The sequence below is a fragment of the Pterocles gutturalis genome, unplaced genomic scaffold (assembly GCF_000699245.1).
Source record: "Pterocles gutturalis isolate BGI_N339 unplaced genomic scaffold, ASM69924v1 scaffold4229, whole genome shotgun sequence".
NCBI lineage: Eukaryota > Metazoa > Chordata > Aves > Pterocliformes > Pteroclidae > Pterocles > Pterocles gutturalis.
The window spans coordinates 103,082-120,459 of NW_010133093.1; the positions used below are offsets into that span (position 1 = coordinate 103,082).

Consider the following 17,378-nt stretch of genomic DNA (forward strand, 5'->3'; position numbering starts at 1 on the left):
TTAAGTGTGGAGCAGTAAAAACGGAGAAATGAAAGTTAATATCTCTTGAAACAGAAATAGCTTAAAATTTGTAATATAAATACAGCAGCTGAAATACAAAAGTAAGTGAAGACTGTGATCCTTAGCAGGTCTTAGCAGTTTCTGGCCATATATTAATAAGCATTATTCAGCTGACCCTAAGGGGAGTTCATCTGGAGACATTAAGGTCAAAGAGTAGAAGCATTTGGACACAGTCAAATGGATGTTACACCTTTGTATCTTTCTGACATTACTGTTTTGCTTCAGCAAATGGCCTAATATCAGATACATCCTACTGGGCACCTTTCTAAATCACTTCAATTTTCTTTGTCCCTGGGCTACAGTTATATGATCAGGATCCAGAGCTATCACAGACTATGATATACTATTTTACTTGCTCGTTTGTATTAGAATGAACTTTATTAGCTTTTGGGCACATGTCTATCAGTTTTAAAGATTAAGTATTACGTCAATAGTTTTTATGCAGCATTCAAGTACACTGAATCACTTTGCTTGCTCTGAGATTATTAAAAGTGTATTGTCGCTTTTACAGAAAACATTTTTATTTTAAAATGAACCATCACTCATATCAGTCTGTGCTTACCAATGCTGTCCCTCCAAAGTGATATTTCACAGTGAAAGCAAAATGGGGATAGATGCTCTGTACATTATTTTAGATTTGATAGCATGTGAACCATATAAACACAAGTGTATAACTAACACTGGACTCCACACTTCTACACTTTCATTATCCACTTTATTTCTTTTAAATATTATTTTCTATTTTATGTTCTGCTAACAAAAACCACAGCACTTTTACCATGCAAAAACTGACAATTTCTGTGAGCTTAAATTTGTCATTTATCTTAAATAGAAACCTCTCTAGTTAAATAAACCTTAAAAAATTACAGAGATGAGCTTGGCTATTCCAGTATCAAAACCAGGAAATCAAATATGCTTTTTGCAAGGAAGCTGAGGTTTCAGCTAACATGGAAGAAGCTTTTAGAGAACAAATCCAGCCTGGATTCAGATTTTCTCATTTCCTTGCCAGTATTCTATACTTTTGGCTTTGTGGTTCATAGTGGCTGACTACATTGCGTCACAGATGGGAAAACAGCCGAAGGTAGCGCATTGGGGATTTATGCTGAAGAACTATTTAAAGTGTGACCTGCCTCCAGGTTGCTCACTTGGGCATTGCTAGGCTGCAGGTACCACTGCTGGTAGATGGCAATTTCAGAGCTGGTTTATGATTAGGTGAAAGAGCACTCCCTTTTTGATTAGTTCATTCTTTGTCCTCAGTAGCTAAAACCCCATTTCACCCGCTTCCATCACGGTGTCATCACTGTAAATCCAGCATGTACATCCTCTGGTTCAGGGGTCGCCTTTTGTCATAATCTTGACCAAGACCTCTTGGCACTGCTGTAATAGACACCCAAAGAGGCAGCCCACAGTAGGAGGAGTTTCACAGCCCGTAGGTCAGCTTTTAGCATCCTAATTCTCCCCATCAGAAGGTCTCAGTAGCATATTAAACAGTTATTTACCCTATTCTGACCTCATCATTTCTGCTTCATGAAAGACTGAATTAACACAACAGCGCTCTCGTACATACTGGCCTTGCGGTGATGTTGCTCTAATGTTCCGATAATATTACTGTTTTTCTCAAATGGTGTAAACTAAAGAGATATCAGGCTCCTTAAAGAGCTTAGAGAACAGAACAGTTCATTCAGTGGTTTAACAATAAATATCATTTCATTTAAGTTACTTCTGAGAATTGGAACTCTTTCAAAGATGCTAAGTGGAGCAAATAAGGATCTCAAGACTTCACCATTAACTGATGGGAATAAAGCCAACATTTTACATTTGCTTTCACATCCTCTCTTGTGGTATGTTTTAGTTTAAATATTTTGGCTCCAGCCTTGAAACTTCCAATGCATAGGCAGATTGCTGTGCCCACATGTAAAAAAAAAAAAAAAATACAGAACTGAGATCTTTTTGCTGTTATATTTAGAATATGCATTTAATTGTTGTGACTGCACAATGCTGTAGAAAATCCTGGTTTGTTTTCGCGTATTCAACAAAGGACTTATTTTTAAAGTAGATCGACACTAGTTAAATGTATTATCAAAAATCCAACACTTCATAGCCATCAGTGGATTGTAGTATTGAAAATTTGCAAATAAACACAGGGAAACAGAAGTCGTTCTGAACACATTCTCAGTAACGAGGCACTCAAGCTTTAATAGAGGTAACCCAATGTCTATAATTAAAAAGCACCCTAACACACGTTGAAAAGTTCCAGATACTTTCTTTACGGGGGCAGGGGGTTTGCACCACTCTATGTAACCATAATCTGTACAGTTTCCTGACTTATGTTTATATAACACACAAATGCGAGAATTATTTATAAAGTCACAGCTGTTCTCTTTCCTAGCCTTTGTTTCTCACAAGTCTTTAATATTTGTAAAAACAAGAAAAGTAATTAAAGTATTGATACATTAAGCAAACATTTCCCCAATCTCACTGCTTAAATAGGAATCATTTGTTTAAACAGAACTTGCTAAGTATATGTACAAAAATATAATGTTAAATAGTTACTATGTACTAGGAAAGCCAACTTGCATTTAAAGAAGCAAAATAAACAATGCCAAACCATTACTAATATTGCAGTCAGCCCCTCAAACATTAGGAACTCCCAGAACCAAGCGTAACGGTTTGGTGTTTGCCCAGATCTGTGAAGTAGCCATGTGCCATCTGCTCCTCGCACAAAGGACATGAGTTTATTCTTGCTGGTGGGAACTGCTGTCGAAGAGCCAACACTTGGCAGCGTCAGTCCTTACCCTTGAAAAGCTGGCAGAGAGCGCTTTTTAGCCTTTGAGTTCCCTAATAATGGTCCCCTCCAGGGTGCGGGTCCCTCATGAGTGCTTTATTTCCCTCTTTATTCTGATTCACCATCCCATGCAGACAGGCAGGACACCTCAAGTGCATTGGTCTCCTGTGGATTCCCTTCACCTGCCAACGCCTGACAGCCGTAATCATAAAATAAACCAAACATTTAAGTAGCAAGATTTGTACTAGGCTTTTAGTTACAAGCTGAGAGATTGTAGTTTGCAACTAAGACAAATACAAAAAGCAAAATAAGCCTGTGGTCTGTGGCAGAATCCCCTCCTCACCGTCACCCCCGGTCTGTCCAGGACATCCAGCTTCCCGGAGACACAAGCAGCACCCTGCCCTTAGTTGTGGCCTGTGCAGTCTGGCTGCTTTCCACCTCCTGTTCCCTGGGAATTAGCTTCTGAACACAAAAGCAAATGTCTGATAGTCAGAGCCAGGTATCTTGGTAAAAGGGATTTTGCAGACTTGGTCACATGTAACCAGTCAGGGAGTAAGTAATCTAGATAAATGTGAATGAAAGCTCTTGCTGGCACCTTGTATATTCAAAGGCCATTTACTATTGTTCCTAGTCAGCTGGCTTGCTAGCTTCCCATTCCAGTCTGGATTGCTCAGATTCAGCTGGGACCACTATAATATTCACATTACATATAATATAAGCCATCCACTACACATACATTTTGTTAAGCTCATTTTCTGTGGCATGCTGGTGAGACCCCACAGGACACGTAGTTAAGGCAGATGACGGATCCCGTAACAAGCTGCCTTGTCTGGACAAACCACAGGAAGCCAGTTGACCTCCACCATGTACTGCATACATTGACAAGGGTTCCTGTAACTCACTGGGCTTCCTTTGGTATGTATGTTATAAAGCAATCGCGATCACACAATTAATATCCACCCCATCCCGCACAACTCAGGCGGCTCTTCTGGCTCTCTAGGTCCAGCAGTGAGGAGCACTGAGAAGGTCTCTTTCTTGTGGATGCCCCATCCCTGGAGGGGTTCAAGGCCAGGCTGGATGAGGCTTTGAGCAATTGGGCTAGTGGGAGGTGTCCCTGCCCATGGCAGGGGGTTGGAACTCGATGATCTTTAAGGTCCTTTCCAAACTAAACCACTCTATGATGCTATGATTCTTGATGTCGGTCTCCGAACCTCACAAAAAGCAAGTAGGAAATGGAACTGGCCTTGTCGGACCTTCTGGCATCACCCACCAAACTCGTTTATCATGGAAAAAGTCGCATAAGAATTAAAGTGAAAGCTTTTACTCAGAACATGCAAACTGCAACAGCTTGAAAGCTGACCAAATTTAGCAGATTTCACAGGGACAACACAAACCATCTCTGTACCAAACTTCAAATTTCTGTTTCAAATTATGTTGAGACTAAAACCTTCTCAAAGAAAACATATCCAGATTTCTTAACCTGGGCAAACAATGGGGTTTTTTTCTGCAAACTTACTCTTGGAAATGACTAAAACACTTCAGCTGAAGCATACCATTAAAAGCAAAAATCAGCCTTGGACAATGCCCAGAACACAAGTTTACAGCCCAAATGTTTAAAGTTTGGCAAAGCACCATAAAAACTAGTCTATATTAACCTGAGGCAGCACGAGCATTTCTGCCTATGAGATGAAGAGAGAAATACAAATTAGATTTCAATAATGGAAAACATCTTTGTTACGATAAGCGCTGGCCGGACTGTCAGGCTAGCTTATTTACCAGAGCAACAGTGCAACAAAGCCAACTGCACCAGTAAGCCACACTGTTTGCTGCTGAGCAACATGCTCAGGCTTTGTTAGCTGAAGAATCTGAAATGTCACATTTATGGAATCATTCCACTCTCACCTCAAAACAACGTCTTCTGCTGGACTTACTCTCCTGGCCTGATTTATAGATTATCTTTTTTGAATTAGATGAAACATTATCTCATGTAGTCTACAGGAAAACAATAAATAGATGCATTTCCGTTGAAATTGGAAGTTAAATATCCCGCATGTTTTTGGTTTATTTTTCATCAGATCCAGCTGCATGCTATTTCTGAAAAAAATTCCTGACCGAACCCAGCCACTTGAACTGAACAATAACATTTAAATAGCAACTAGTACTTAAGAAGAAGCTTAATTGCATGGAGATAACATAATAGGAAACATTTTTGAAAATTTTAATTTAAGTTGCTTAATCAAATTACATAACCAAAAATTACCTAGTCAAAGCCATAAACTTTTTTACAATTTCATTAGGATCTTTTTCTTAGTTATCATCATCATCTTTTCTGCTTCTAGGGAGCACTAATTCCCTTACACAAGATTTTTCCAGTTGTTTGAGATATAGAGCCACTGGCTATCCACCAGCTTTAAAAAGCCCATAGTATGCAGTCAAATAGAAGCCTATCTAACCAGGGATAGCCTGGATTGTTCTGCCGCATAGAGGGCCAGCAGAAAGATCCAGGCTACCTCTGTCTTGCTCTGACCTTGCAAGTTCCACCACCATCGCAGCAGTAATTTCCTCAGGGAAACAAACATCAATGACCGCACAGGGATGGAGTCCCCATCTGCTTTCAGATGCTGGGCAGGGAGTTGAAGAGGTCTCCTTTATTCTTTTCCTGTAGATAGGTAGATTTTGCTACCAAAATACACTCTTGGAGTTAAGAGACCCCTTCTTGCCACAGTCTATTTACTAAAGTTTAGTACTAAAACATATACACAGATACACAGCGTGAACCACATGTTCATTATAGCTGATCATTATAATGCAAATTGTGAGTCAGTACAATTGTAGCAACATCTGGGTATCCTACAAATACCTATGTACAGAGTTTGGACATAAAAGCTGCAGATGATCCTTGCACAATATTTCCATTGTCATCCACAGAAACTTGCTTAGCAAATAGCCAGAAACCAGTTCAATAACCACAGCACGAGATCCAGGTCCTCTGGATCCAACACCTGTATCAGAATTATACCTTTGGTCTCATTCCTAGCTGTTCTGTCATCTTCTCCTCTTTCTAACAGAATGAACTGAAATAAGGGTTATAAAAACACACACCTTCTAAATGCTTAAACAATTGGAAAAAGTATGGTCAATCCAAACTCGTAACACAAAGTAGTGTTTCCCACAGACTGGAAAATGTCCATAAAGCTTATGACTTATGAGAATTTTTCTCGTTCATTGGACAGTTCACTGATGTTTTATCTTTGTCTATGGCAGAGATTTAATGTGGATCTAGGCACTCAAATACTGAGTACTCATAAATGCCACACTTATATTATTGTATATCTTTTTAAAATCTGGTAAAGTGTATATTTTAAATTTAACAAATAATATGTGAACCTGTCATTTACACTCTTCAAATACAATGAGAGTCAGAAGCATAGATAGCTATTTTTCACTTGATATAAATATTAATCTAAAGCTAATCTATAAATATTAATCTGAGGCTTTTTTTTTTCTCTAAATCCACATAAATTCACATATATCTCTTTTGCTTTGTAGCCAGGTCCTAAGGCTGCATGTGGGCTTTCAGGGACAGAGCTGGCCATTCTCTGCTGGGTTTGTTAAACACCTAGTTCAGTCACCCTCCTACCATAAAACTGAGCATCTCAGATGCCACCACAGCCTGAGAGAAAAATAAATGCTACTAAGCATATTCAACTTTGCCACAGCCACTGCAGAGTTCTGTACCAATACATTGATTTCATTGTGACTTACATTTAAACTGTACTTCTAGCCTGCTTAAATATGTTAAGAATTATCCTTAGGGACCACAGTAAAATGTAGTCATGTTTATTTGTAATTGCTACAAAATGGTTTACAAAATTGTTAGTGTCTTTTATTATGCCTGCTACTGAAGCACTTGCCTGTTAATTAGAGAAATTTCAGCTGTCATAGCTGGCAATTATAGCTTCTGTATCACTGTCTGTTATGAATAGTCAATGAGAGCTGATTAATATGCATGAGTAGCAGTATATAGCCTGTGTTGGAGCAGAGTGCTGCAGCCAGAGCAGAGCGGCAGAGGGAGCGCTGTGTGCTGCCGGGGACCAGGGAGAGCAGGGAGGGAAGGAGCAGGGTTGTTCTGCAGCACCCTGTGCCACACCGCTGTGCACCGCCTTGGTCCAGCCGATCCTCCGCGGGGGTTCAAGGATATCTGCATGCATGCTTGCTGACAGAGGTTTCTGTGCCTGCTCTGGTGAATAAGGAAGATTGTTTCTGCCTCTTACTTAAACATGGGATGCAGTTTGTGCACTCTACAGAAGCAAGAAGAACAGTACAAGTTACTGTATGAAGTTTGTCAGGTAAAGAATGAGATTTTGTTTCTAAAAGCAAATGGTTTTTTTTAGGCTTGTGACCACTATTAATGACAGGGAAAATGGAATACCAAAAACTGCTTCTACAAGTGGAAAGGAAAGGGGGCTTACCTTAGTTGGTATGTGTATGATAATGATAATGATGATGTTTTTGTGATGTACCTTCCCACTCACACTTGCAGAATATCAGATATTTAAAAGTATGCTGTTGTACATCAAACTTTTTACAAAACTTTACATCACAAAATAGGACTCTTGTTAATTTCTCCAGTATGTATTAGGCAAAATTTCTTGACAAGGATCATGGCTTGGTCACACACTCTTTGAACAAGTGAGGGAAGACAGGCAAGGGAGGCTTTGTATCTGTTTACAAGTACACACAGATACTTCCTTCTGTGCCATGCATTTGTTCACTGCTCAGTCTGGTCTTGTAAGTGCGTGTTCCTGCCAATATCAGTTTATGTCTAGTTGTAGTTTTTGCACTCTGCATGTAGAAATACCAGCTTAAAAAAAATGTTAGAATTGACAGCAGATCAAAACTACTGCTCTATAGATCTTTATATGTCAAATTATTCCTATTAAGCCTGTGATAAGTTTTCTACAAGTGCAGTAACACACTAACATCTACTACAAAAACATTGTTTCCTGTGTTTCTGTTTTTTCTTCTGTCTGTATGATCTCCCTCTCTGAAATTTCTTAACGCTGTCACATCTGAAGTATGATTTGGACCAGAACAGCATGATGGAACCATGCAAGTGACGGCCAGGTGTGTAGGGATGTACTCCTACTGATCTCTTTTGAAGTCATCACAGGAGATAGCTTATGGCTAACCTCTGGAAACATGAAGAGGGTTGTCTGTACAAACACTCCAGATAAACCACTCAAACCCTTCAAGCTGTGCTTTACTGCCTTGCTGTTCCAAGGCAGTTTAAAATAAGTGACAATGACTCCCAGTCTTTGGAGCGTCGGGCCGGCTGATGGTCCCAGTGCTGCCGCGGTCGCCAGCAGAGGGGATCACTCGGCAAGTACGCGGGAGGGAGAGGGATCCTGTGTCTGCGCTGCGGTGCCACCTGCATCTGATCCCAGATACTGATGTCATGGGCAACAGAGTGAATAAAATACGTGGTTCGTGTGTTACGTTAGTAGGGAAGTGATTAAATTTTAAACACATAGTTTTAATCTAATTCTCACTCAGGCACCCAAAGGACAGTGACGCTTCAGGGAAGAAAAAAAACTTGCGAGAGCAAATAGGAGGACGTGTTTACTGTCATTTCTATTTATACTGACTCACTTCCACTTGCTAAGCTGCTATGCATGCAATGGTGGGAAGAATTTTAGGGAAAGGTAATCAGATTTCTCAGATGTTATTCTGTACTGAGGACTAGTTTCAGATGCTGCCTGTGACAGCAGACCTGGTGCCAGATATTGTTTGTGTGACTCTATTCAGAGTTACTCTGCTAATAGTTACTTATCCCCCAAGGTCGCCAAGTTTTCATGCTGCCTGGGTTTGACGACTGCCAGTGAATGCATTCAGAAGTGCAACAACCAGAACAAACTGAGACAGCAACACAATCTGAATATTTTGATCATTCAGGAAGCTTGCACATTTTTTGTTGCAAAATGAAGGCAGCAGAAAACCTTCACAAGTTACTGACATCTCCTAACAGATGCAGGACAACATCCTTTAAATACATGTCCTTAAAATCTGTCACAGGCACAGTCCTACTGATATCTGAGCTGACTGAACTATGCCGTGCTGGCTGCAGGTGCAGATCTCTGGCAGTAGGTTGGATTTAGAAATCAACCTGCAAAGTACTGTAACCTTGTTTCAGCAATGTGTGGAGCACAGTGCACAGCACCCCTGATTAAGCGTGAAAGTCCTTTGGGAAACATGGGTGGAAAATCCTCAGGTTCCACAAAAGTGAGAGGTGCATGTAATCCTATAAAACTGGGATTTCTAACAGAGTAAAACCTGAATTATTTAAGACTGTAATCCCTGATTATTCCAGAACATAAAGTGTTGTGCAAAATTATTTTAACAGGGTACTACATTGATTTCTCTGTTTCACAAGATAGGTGGGAGGGAATTCTATAGCTTAGGGAGTACATCCAGATAATTAAATGTCAGTATAATACAAATGCATCCTCATGTAACCTACACATAAGAGCAGTCAGTTAAATTTTAACAGTGAGGGAAAAGAATCATTTTCATTTAAAATAATAGGATATAAATTACAAAAGTTTCAAAATATGCTAACAGTAACAAATACCTCTTACAGTGGTTTTATTGTGTATCATCCATGTAACCCTAATATCGTGTGATAAGATGACAGTGCCATTTCTGAGAAAACTAAAAGAACCTTTTTTTAAATTCCGAGTTAGACAAAATTTGCATAACTTGGTTTTAGGAAACATTGAGCATTGTTACAAATAAATCCCCTTAGCCTTATTTTTCAAAAGTTCACGACTCTGAGATGTAGGAATTCAGAAAACACTTGCAAGAATTAATAATAGTACATAACTGCACTTTCTCTATTAGGCCAAGAGCTTTAGTGTGGCTGGGAAATTAATGCTTCAATAAATTACAATTCCAGAAGGTCTGGTACGTCTGGCTCCGTAAGTCCTCATAACAGAGAGCACAAAGAGGATCAAATATACCAGGGCTCGGGCTTTATCCCTTCCTCATCCATAGATAATTCAAAGAGATCCTCTTCATTAAGGGCTTTGGCACTTTGCCTACAATTTCTTTTTGGGCTGCTGTGAGCTTAATGATGCAGAACAATGGTCTTCCCTCTTGTTGAACACATACCTTATTGTACCTTTAATCACATAATAAAAAGCAAATTAAGACACCTCGTCATTAAAGTCTACTGTAGCTCTGCATATCAATGCTTTGTATTACAAATACAAAGGGGATTGTAGCAGCTTGAAATCTTGATGCAGAACAGCGTCACTGGCCATAAGCGTGCTTGTGGCAGCAACGTGATGCGTATAATATCTTAGATGGATCCTAATGTTTACTTCCCAGTTGCATGCAGCATATGAAGTAATTATACTCTATTAGATTTAGGGTTTCTAGATAAATGGAAATTCTCTTAGGAAGATTTTAAAGATTGTGAAAGTGGAGGGAGAAGGGGGAAGAAAGAAAACCAGAAATTTAGGAGGGTGTTTTAGATCAATTTTCCAGTTTGCTTTTCTCAATGTCATCAGCTCCTATACAAACAATAACAGAATTAAGGGCTTTTCCCTTTGTAGGAACTTCCGGGGGGGGAGGGCGCGGGGCACAAAGAGTAATCTTAATTGAAGGAAACTTACAGAAAAATGAATCCGCTAAGATAGAACTTTTGAGTTTGTAAAACAGAAAAAAAAATATATTAGAACGTCAGTTTAAGAAACTTTGAGTACTTACTGCACTCTAAGCACATGTTTACACAGAGGTTGGGAGGTAAGCACACAGTTATATCATATCCTGAGTAGACAATATTTCCAAGGGTAAGAACATAGAGTTTTAAATTACAGATGATTTTCAACTGGATGGGCAATGCTCAAAGCTGCTCCCTAGGATTCAAGATGATGGAGCTCATCCATTTCTCGTGGTGGGAAGACATCATAAAAACAACCCATCAAAACTGGCACTTCCAGCTGAGAAATCATGCAGTAAGTGAGTATGGAGACTAACTCCCTTCCTCCCGGCTGTCCCTCCAGATTAAGGATAGGAACGCTGGCAGGAAGCAAGCTCACATTGCCACTGCCCTTGCTTTAGATGATCCGAGGTCAGAAGATTTCTGCCTCCGTGATTGTTGAGCTGGCACCTCTCACAAATACTAAAGTTCATATATAAATAAACAGTTGATGCAATGACCTTTTAGTGTTTTAGTAACTTGAAAGCCCCGTTCACATGCTCTTGGCCTGGCCTGTCATCTCCGAGACAAACAAAAATGACAGTGTTGGTAAAACAGTAGCAGGCAAGCTGGATTTGTCTTTTAAACTACACAAGATATGATGTGGTCAAGGTTACGTAAGCACCAAGGTCAGCATACAAATTGCTGTGCTAATGAGAAGACAGTAGTGATGAGGAACCAACTGACACTATATTTCATTGGCAACTTCCAGCAGCAACACTTGCAAGGAGACTATTCCTTCAGCAGAACTCACACACAAACCAGTTGCACTGATACAGTTCCCTTTGCCATTACAATTCCATTCACATATTTAGACTTGCAAAAATTAGGCTAAAGTAATCAGTCATTAAGAAAGCCTGATTGAAGGAAACAGTCTAACTAGACTTAAACCTACTGAGCAATGGTGTTATCCTAAGTCAGGGCCAAAGCAAAGGTTGCCAAAATAAACATTCAGCTAAAAAAAAAAAAAAAAAAAAAAAAAAAAAAAAAAAAAATAAAAAAGTAAAGACCTTCAAAACTGTAAGATCTGGGAAACAAAAATAATTGCCTCTGTACATATGCTTTTCACACCCTCAAATTTAACTGGGCAGCCAGAGAATTAGTTGGTCTACATTTCAGTAATTTTCCATGTTAAGACCAACCTGGTTATGCCAATTATAGTAAACTGGTCTACTTGAAATTCACTGTATGGCTTCAGATACTCTGTATGTCCAGTCTGTGCTGCAGCTGAAATTAAGAATAGCGTTGAAGTTATAATCTGTCACTTCGCCACCATTAAACTTGACCTCAATAACAATTGTGAACCTATCCCACTTACTTCAAAGTAGGCATGCGTTTGCTTAAACAAGACGTTAACTCCAAGGGCTTTGTTCTAGACAGGGTTTTCTACTGCTGAATTAGTTCAACTGTAGGAAAACTCTGCTTGACAGACTGGAGACTCATAATCTTCAGAAAACTGCCCTTTAATGATTGTGGCGCCCGTCTGTGGCTCAGAAGTCCCCTTTCTTAATTAGACATTTACCAGAAACTGGCAATTGAAATTTTCCTCTTCACTTGACGATGAATAATGCAATGCCTCTGTTAGGATTTCTCTGGAAGATACTCTTTATTTTATGTCAGAGGAATATTTTGGTCATTAAAGGAAACTAAACAAGACGTGATGTGATATGAAATAAACAAAATGCCTAATGGTCACCTGTGATGTAAATGGGTAATTTGACCTACTGTGTACCTGAAATATCTTACTGCTTCATAATGTTCCTAAAATCACAGCACTTTTCTTAAGTAAGCAGATAAAATGCTTAACCATAGCAGAGTTTTATTTGGATTTTTTTTTTAAGTGATAAATGATTGAAAAGATGAGTTTTGTAATGCTTTACACTTATACATCTGTTTAATGCTATAAAGCAGGTGGCGAGAAGTCACAAGGGAGGAGGCACTAGGGACAATCACTCTGTGCTTTACTGTCACATGTCAAACATGGGCTGGGAAAAGGGAAACATATGGAGTAATGAAAAAGTGCAGATGTAATAAATGTGTTTTGTTGTGTTCATTAATAATGAAACAAAAGGTCAGGCTTCACTTTCACTAGGACAGGACATCTCTACGTTTATATGAACATTGGGATTGTTCCATTCAGAGACCCAGTGGGTAAATGTAAGCAGATCCAGCTAGCCCTCCTGAACCCAGTAGCCAGTTAGGGGCTTGACAGGAGGGTGCCAGAATAAATAATACAAAATATACATAAGCATTAAACAAGACTACAATATTCACTACATTAAATGGCGACTGTTGAAGGAAGCCTTCCTATTAATATGGGCTGTCTTCAGGCAAAAAGCTAGAGGCCAGCATCTAAAAGAAAAATGGTCAATCCAGTGATAATTCTGGATGTGAACATGCTGCAGATGATTGGACACATTATCCACTGCAACAGGAACTAGGCACTTCATTTCTAATTGATGAAATGTCTTCTGGTTTTGCAGTGAGACAACACCTTAGCTTTACAGTGAGACACTACCATCAGACTCCTTGGGAACATGTAAGAAATAAAATGCTTCACAGAAGGAGTAATTGTACAATCAGACTAAAACTGTATTTGGTTTATGCATTGTCATGGATCTGATTAGCTCCTACAGCATCATTTTAGAGAAAGTGAACATTGATATTTGCAAAGACCACAGCTGCTAAGAAAGCCTTTTTCAGTTTGGCAGAGTACAACAGAAGCTCTTGTACCTGACCTGCCAGTATCTGTAACTGCATCAAATTTAGCCAAAAAAGGAAAATGAAGATGTTTTTATCAATAGCACACTATGAGAATTCTAGGCCAGAGTCAAGCAGCATGGACTGGAAGGGCAGAGTGAGGTGGTGGTGGGACTTCTTCCCACATGACACCTTCTGGGGTTTATGTTCTTCAGCTGAGAACACTGCTCAGCTTCTGGAAGCAGATGGCCCAAGAATACAAAGCCTGCTCGGCAGGTACCACGTAGCTACTGAAGGAGCAGGCCGCTTATTAATGAGCCCACTTGGATCCATCACTGCTGCTGGGTTCCCAGACAGCAGCCCTGGGCGTTTTTTCTGTCTTTTCTTGGCATTAGCTTCCATAACCCTCTTCTGCAGAGATATCTTCAGAGCTACCCACAATTTCTCTTTCCCCATCTTAAATCACTGAGACATTTGTGGAAAGAGGGAGGGGAGTGGGAGGATGGACTCAAAAACTACAAATGATGAGCAACAGTGCAGAAATGGGGATGTTGTGACATGGTTTGTTGGAGCTTTCAGGTTTCAGTTGTGGTGTACTCATGTGACCTTGGCTAGATCACTAACTTGGTTGGCGTTTCATCTTCTCATCTGTACAATACTCCATTTGTCTTTTTGCTTGGAGCACGATCTCCAGAGGAGGCACTGTCTTGTTCTGTGTTTGCATAGTCTGGTACACTACTAATATTATTTTAAGGCCCGATATGTACACTAACTCATACTACTGATTTTAATTTATACATGGTGTAAACATTACTAGACTGTCAACTATTTGAGCTGTAGGTGCTGGAAGGACATAGCAGGAGAAAAGTCCAATTTCAAGTATGTCTAACTTTTACAGCATTCTCAAAGCATCCTCTGCGTGCCACTGTTGGAGAAAAGTCGCTGGTCTACGGGGACTTCTGGCCTGATTCAGTACAGGAATTGGTTCTTTATGTCATTCCAATTTAGCTTAAATCCCTGTAACATTTATACCCTCAGCTAAACAGATTAATCTTTTTTATGGTATTTACTATCATTGTGTCTTATCCTTGTCATCACATGATATAAATGAAACATCATCAGTATGTTTATGTCACTCCAGTTTAGCTTAAATCCATGTAACATTTACACCCTCAAGTAAAGAGATTAATCTTTTCATGGTATTTACTATCATTGTGTCTTATCCTTGTCATCACATGATATAAATGAAACATCATCAGTATGGCAACACCTCTGTTGACTGCAATTACGTTGTGCTAGAATGATAAAAGGAGAGACAACTCGGGACATCAGTGAGTAAGACACCTGCCTACGCAGGGACCCCTTGTTACAGGATTGTGGATCTTAAATACTGAAATACATAGCTTTTCAAAAAGTAAACTGTCACTCATAAAAAAGCTGTAATTTTCTGTACTAGACAAGTATGTAGACATAGGTTTTACCTCTTGGGAAGAGCACATTTGAGAAGGACGATGTCAATGTTACACCCCAGCAGAAGCAGCCCAAGGTGCTATGCTGGAGGCAGGTGCTATACGTGGCAAATCCAGAGAATGACAGAAAGGGGATAATTGCACTTGCTGAATTCTGGTCATTAGTAATTCATGATTATGTATGGCTGTCATTTGTACCTCACTCATAAGTCTAATTGATTGGCTCCCTCTGGGTCATGCTACTGAAATGGCAGAGAGAGGAGCGCCTGGAAACTTCTGTCTGTGTTTTGTATGGGCCAGGGTTATTCAGCCATAAACACATAGACAAAAGACTACTATTTTAATGTTGACAAAACATGGAAAAGTTATTTTTGCGCTGATAGAAAGTCATTTAATACAATGAATGCATATTTAAGAAAAAAAGGGCTCCAAGTAAACTTTGCTTACAGAGAAAGTACAGGAGTCTCAGAAGCCCCAGCATTGGTCTCAATCTGTTTTCATTGAAGCAACTGATAAAATTCCCCAGAGGTTTTGAGTCATGATACATAGGAGGGGAGCCTGAGAATCCAATCAAAAGCAGTCACATTTTAGTATGCTATATACAGTCCTGGTGCTGTATTGTTAGTACATAACTGTGCTAACTACTAGCAGAATAAGAATTCCTTTATTTCAAGGGTCTTTCTCCCAAGATTTTCCATTTGGAAGTTAAGGGTTTAGAGAATGAATGTATTCTGTACTATTAAGTAAAGAATTTTTCTTTGGTCTTAACTATTTTGTCATGGATGGCTCACAAGACAGAAGGGAAATGCACACACATGGAAACAGTCTATTACTAAACAATATAATTCTGTTTTATTGAAAAAGAGAGAGACTGTCCATATGAGGGAAATAAAAGAGGGATTAGATGGAACTGCAAGAAGAATTAACCTATATTTTGAACCTTCTTTCTCCAATTCCTGAGGAAAAGGGGGTTTAGAAAATGGGCTTTTTGCTGCTCTAGTTTCTATAAAAATCTTTAAACTTGTTCTGCTTTTTCTTAATATGCAGACTTCTTAAGAACTTGCTAAAGAAGTGAATCAGACCATAAAGAGTGTTTTAAATGGAGCACAGACGTCTGTAGCCTAACAGAACGAGCATTTTTATAGGGCACTTCCCAAGGATTTGCATTAATTTCTACAAAGAAAAGCTGCTTACTCATTCTTAAGCAAAAAAGTTTTTTCTCTTTGACATTTGTGAAGCACAGAAGAACCAACAAGCTGTACAATGCATACAAATGTTTACCATTCATGACATTAAACCCATATAAATCAGTCTAACTTGATAGATGGAAAAATAATTGTTTTTACAGAAACCTTTTAGTTTCTGTTATATACTACCAACACCCAAAACCCATTACACACTATTTAAGCAAAAATAAAGTACAAAATAACTATAACTACACACTGTAAACTAGGCACAGGGATTTTCTGCCTCTCTCAACCTTTCAGTCTACTATGACTGCCAACATCCAGAGTTACTTCATCTGTACTATTGCAAATGATGCTTGCACATGCATAAATGCAAAACTTCTCACCTACATTCATTGAGTGTCCTGCCTCATTCTCTTCTGCAAACTTCTTCCTAGCACAGCCCTGTCCTGTTGCCCTCGCATCACCTCCCCGGGTCTGCAGGGCTCCGGGACCCGGGTGCATGCCCCCCTTGTGACTGCAAGTGGGAAGCTGGGAATCAGTTTGAGGAATATCTTTCTTCTGTAAATAACCCAGGTGTGTAAATTCTGCTATCACAGGAAAAGAGAAAGAACAAATACTAGGTTTTCTATAGACATAGTATCAGAGGGAAAAGAAAATAAGAATTGGTGGTAACCAGGAGAAAATTTTGTCTATGTAAACACGTGTCATATTTTGATACACTCAAAAGCTCCCAATTCATGTGTGCCATCAACAAAGTGGCAGTTAGGCTTCTCTGCCCACCCAGAGAAAACAAAACATGTAAATAGCTTACCTTGCTAAATAATTAAATGGCAGCTATTGATAAAATGACATTTATGTAATAGCACAACTGTATACTATCTTCTCAAAATATCTTCCTCATACCTCAAACAAAAATAAGAATGTTTTCTAGTAACCGAGTGCAGTTCGGACATCTCAGTCAGGGCTGCAGCTTACACAGGAGGTCCAGCCTTGTCCTCGCAGCAGGGAGGCTGGAGAGCTCCCAGCCTCCAGACCTCAGGAAGATTTGGCCTGAAATTAGCATCAAAAACATGGCAGTTGGCTCAGGAATTACTGGAGGACACCAAACCTCTCACAAAAAAATAATTGTTGAAGTAGAAACATGTGTGTATGGTAGAAAACAATGGGAGAAAAATCTGTCCTCACAAAAGGTATTTCTCTGTGACATATATCCAGAATTAACGGAAAAGGAAAGATTTCGATAGGAGGGATGGCTAATGCCTCGCATAGCTACAACAGAGAGAGAAGCTGTTGTATATCTAGTACCCTACACACTTGCATCACCATAAAATAATATCGAAAGCCATGTCTTAGCTAGGTGGTACAAATTCTTCACAAGCCTAAAAGAGACATGAGGTTTTTTTCCTGTTTTT

General features: G+C 39.4%; 1 protein-coding gene across 1 annotated transcript in view; it reads left to right on the forward strand.

Moving 5' to 3' along the window:
• Positions 1–7,125: 7,125 nt before the first annotated feature.
• Positions 7,126–17,378, forward strand: part of PDZRN3 (PDZ domain containing ring finger 3) — a 33,115-nt gene continuing 22,862 nt past the window's right edge. Inside the window, exon 1 of the mRNA XM_010081082.1 lies at positions 7,126–7,194. Within this exon, the coding sequence (XP_010079384.1) occupies positions 7,126–7,194 (69 nt within the window). The remainder of the gene's footprint in view (positions 7,195–17,378) is intronic.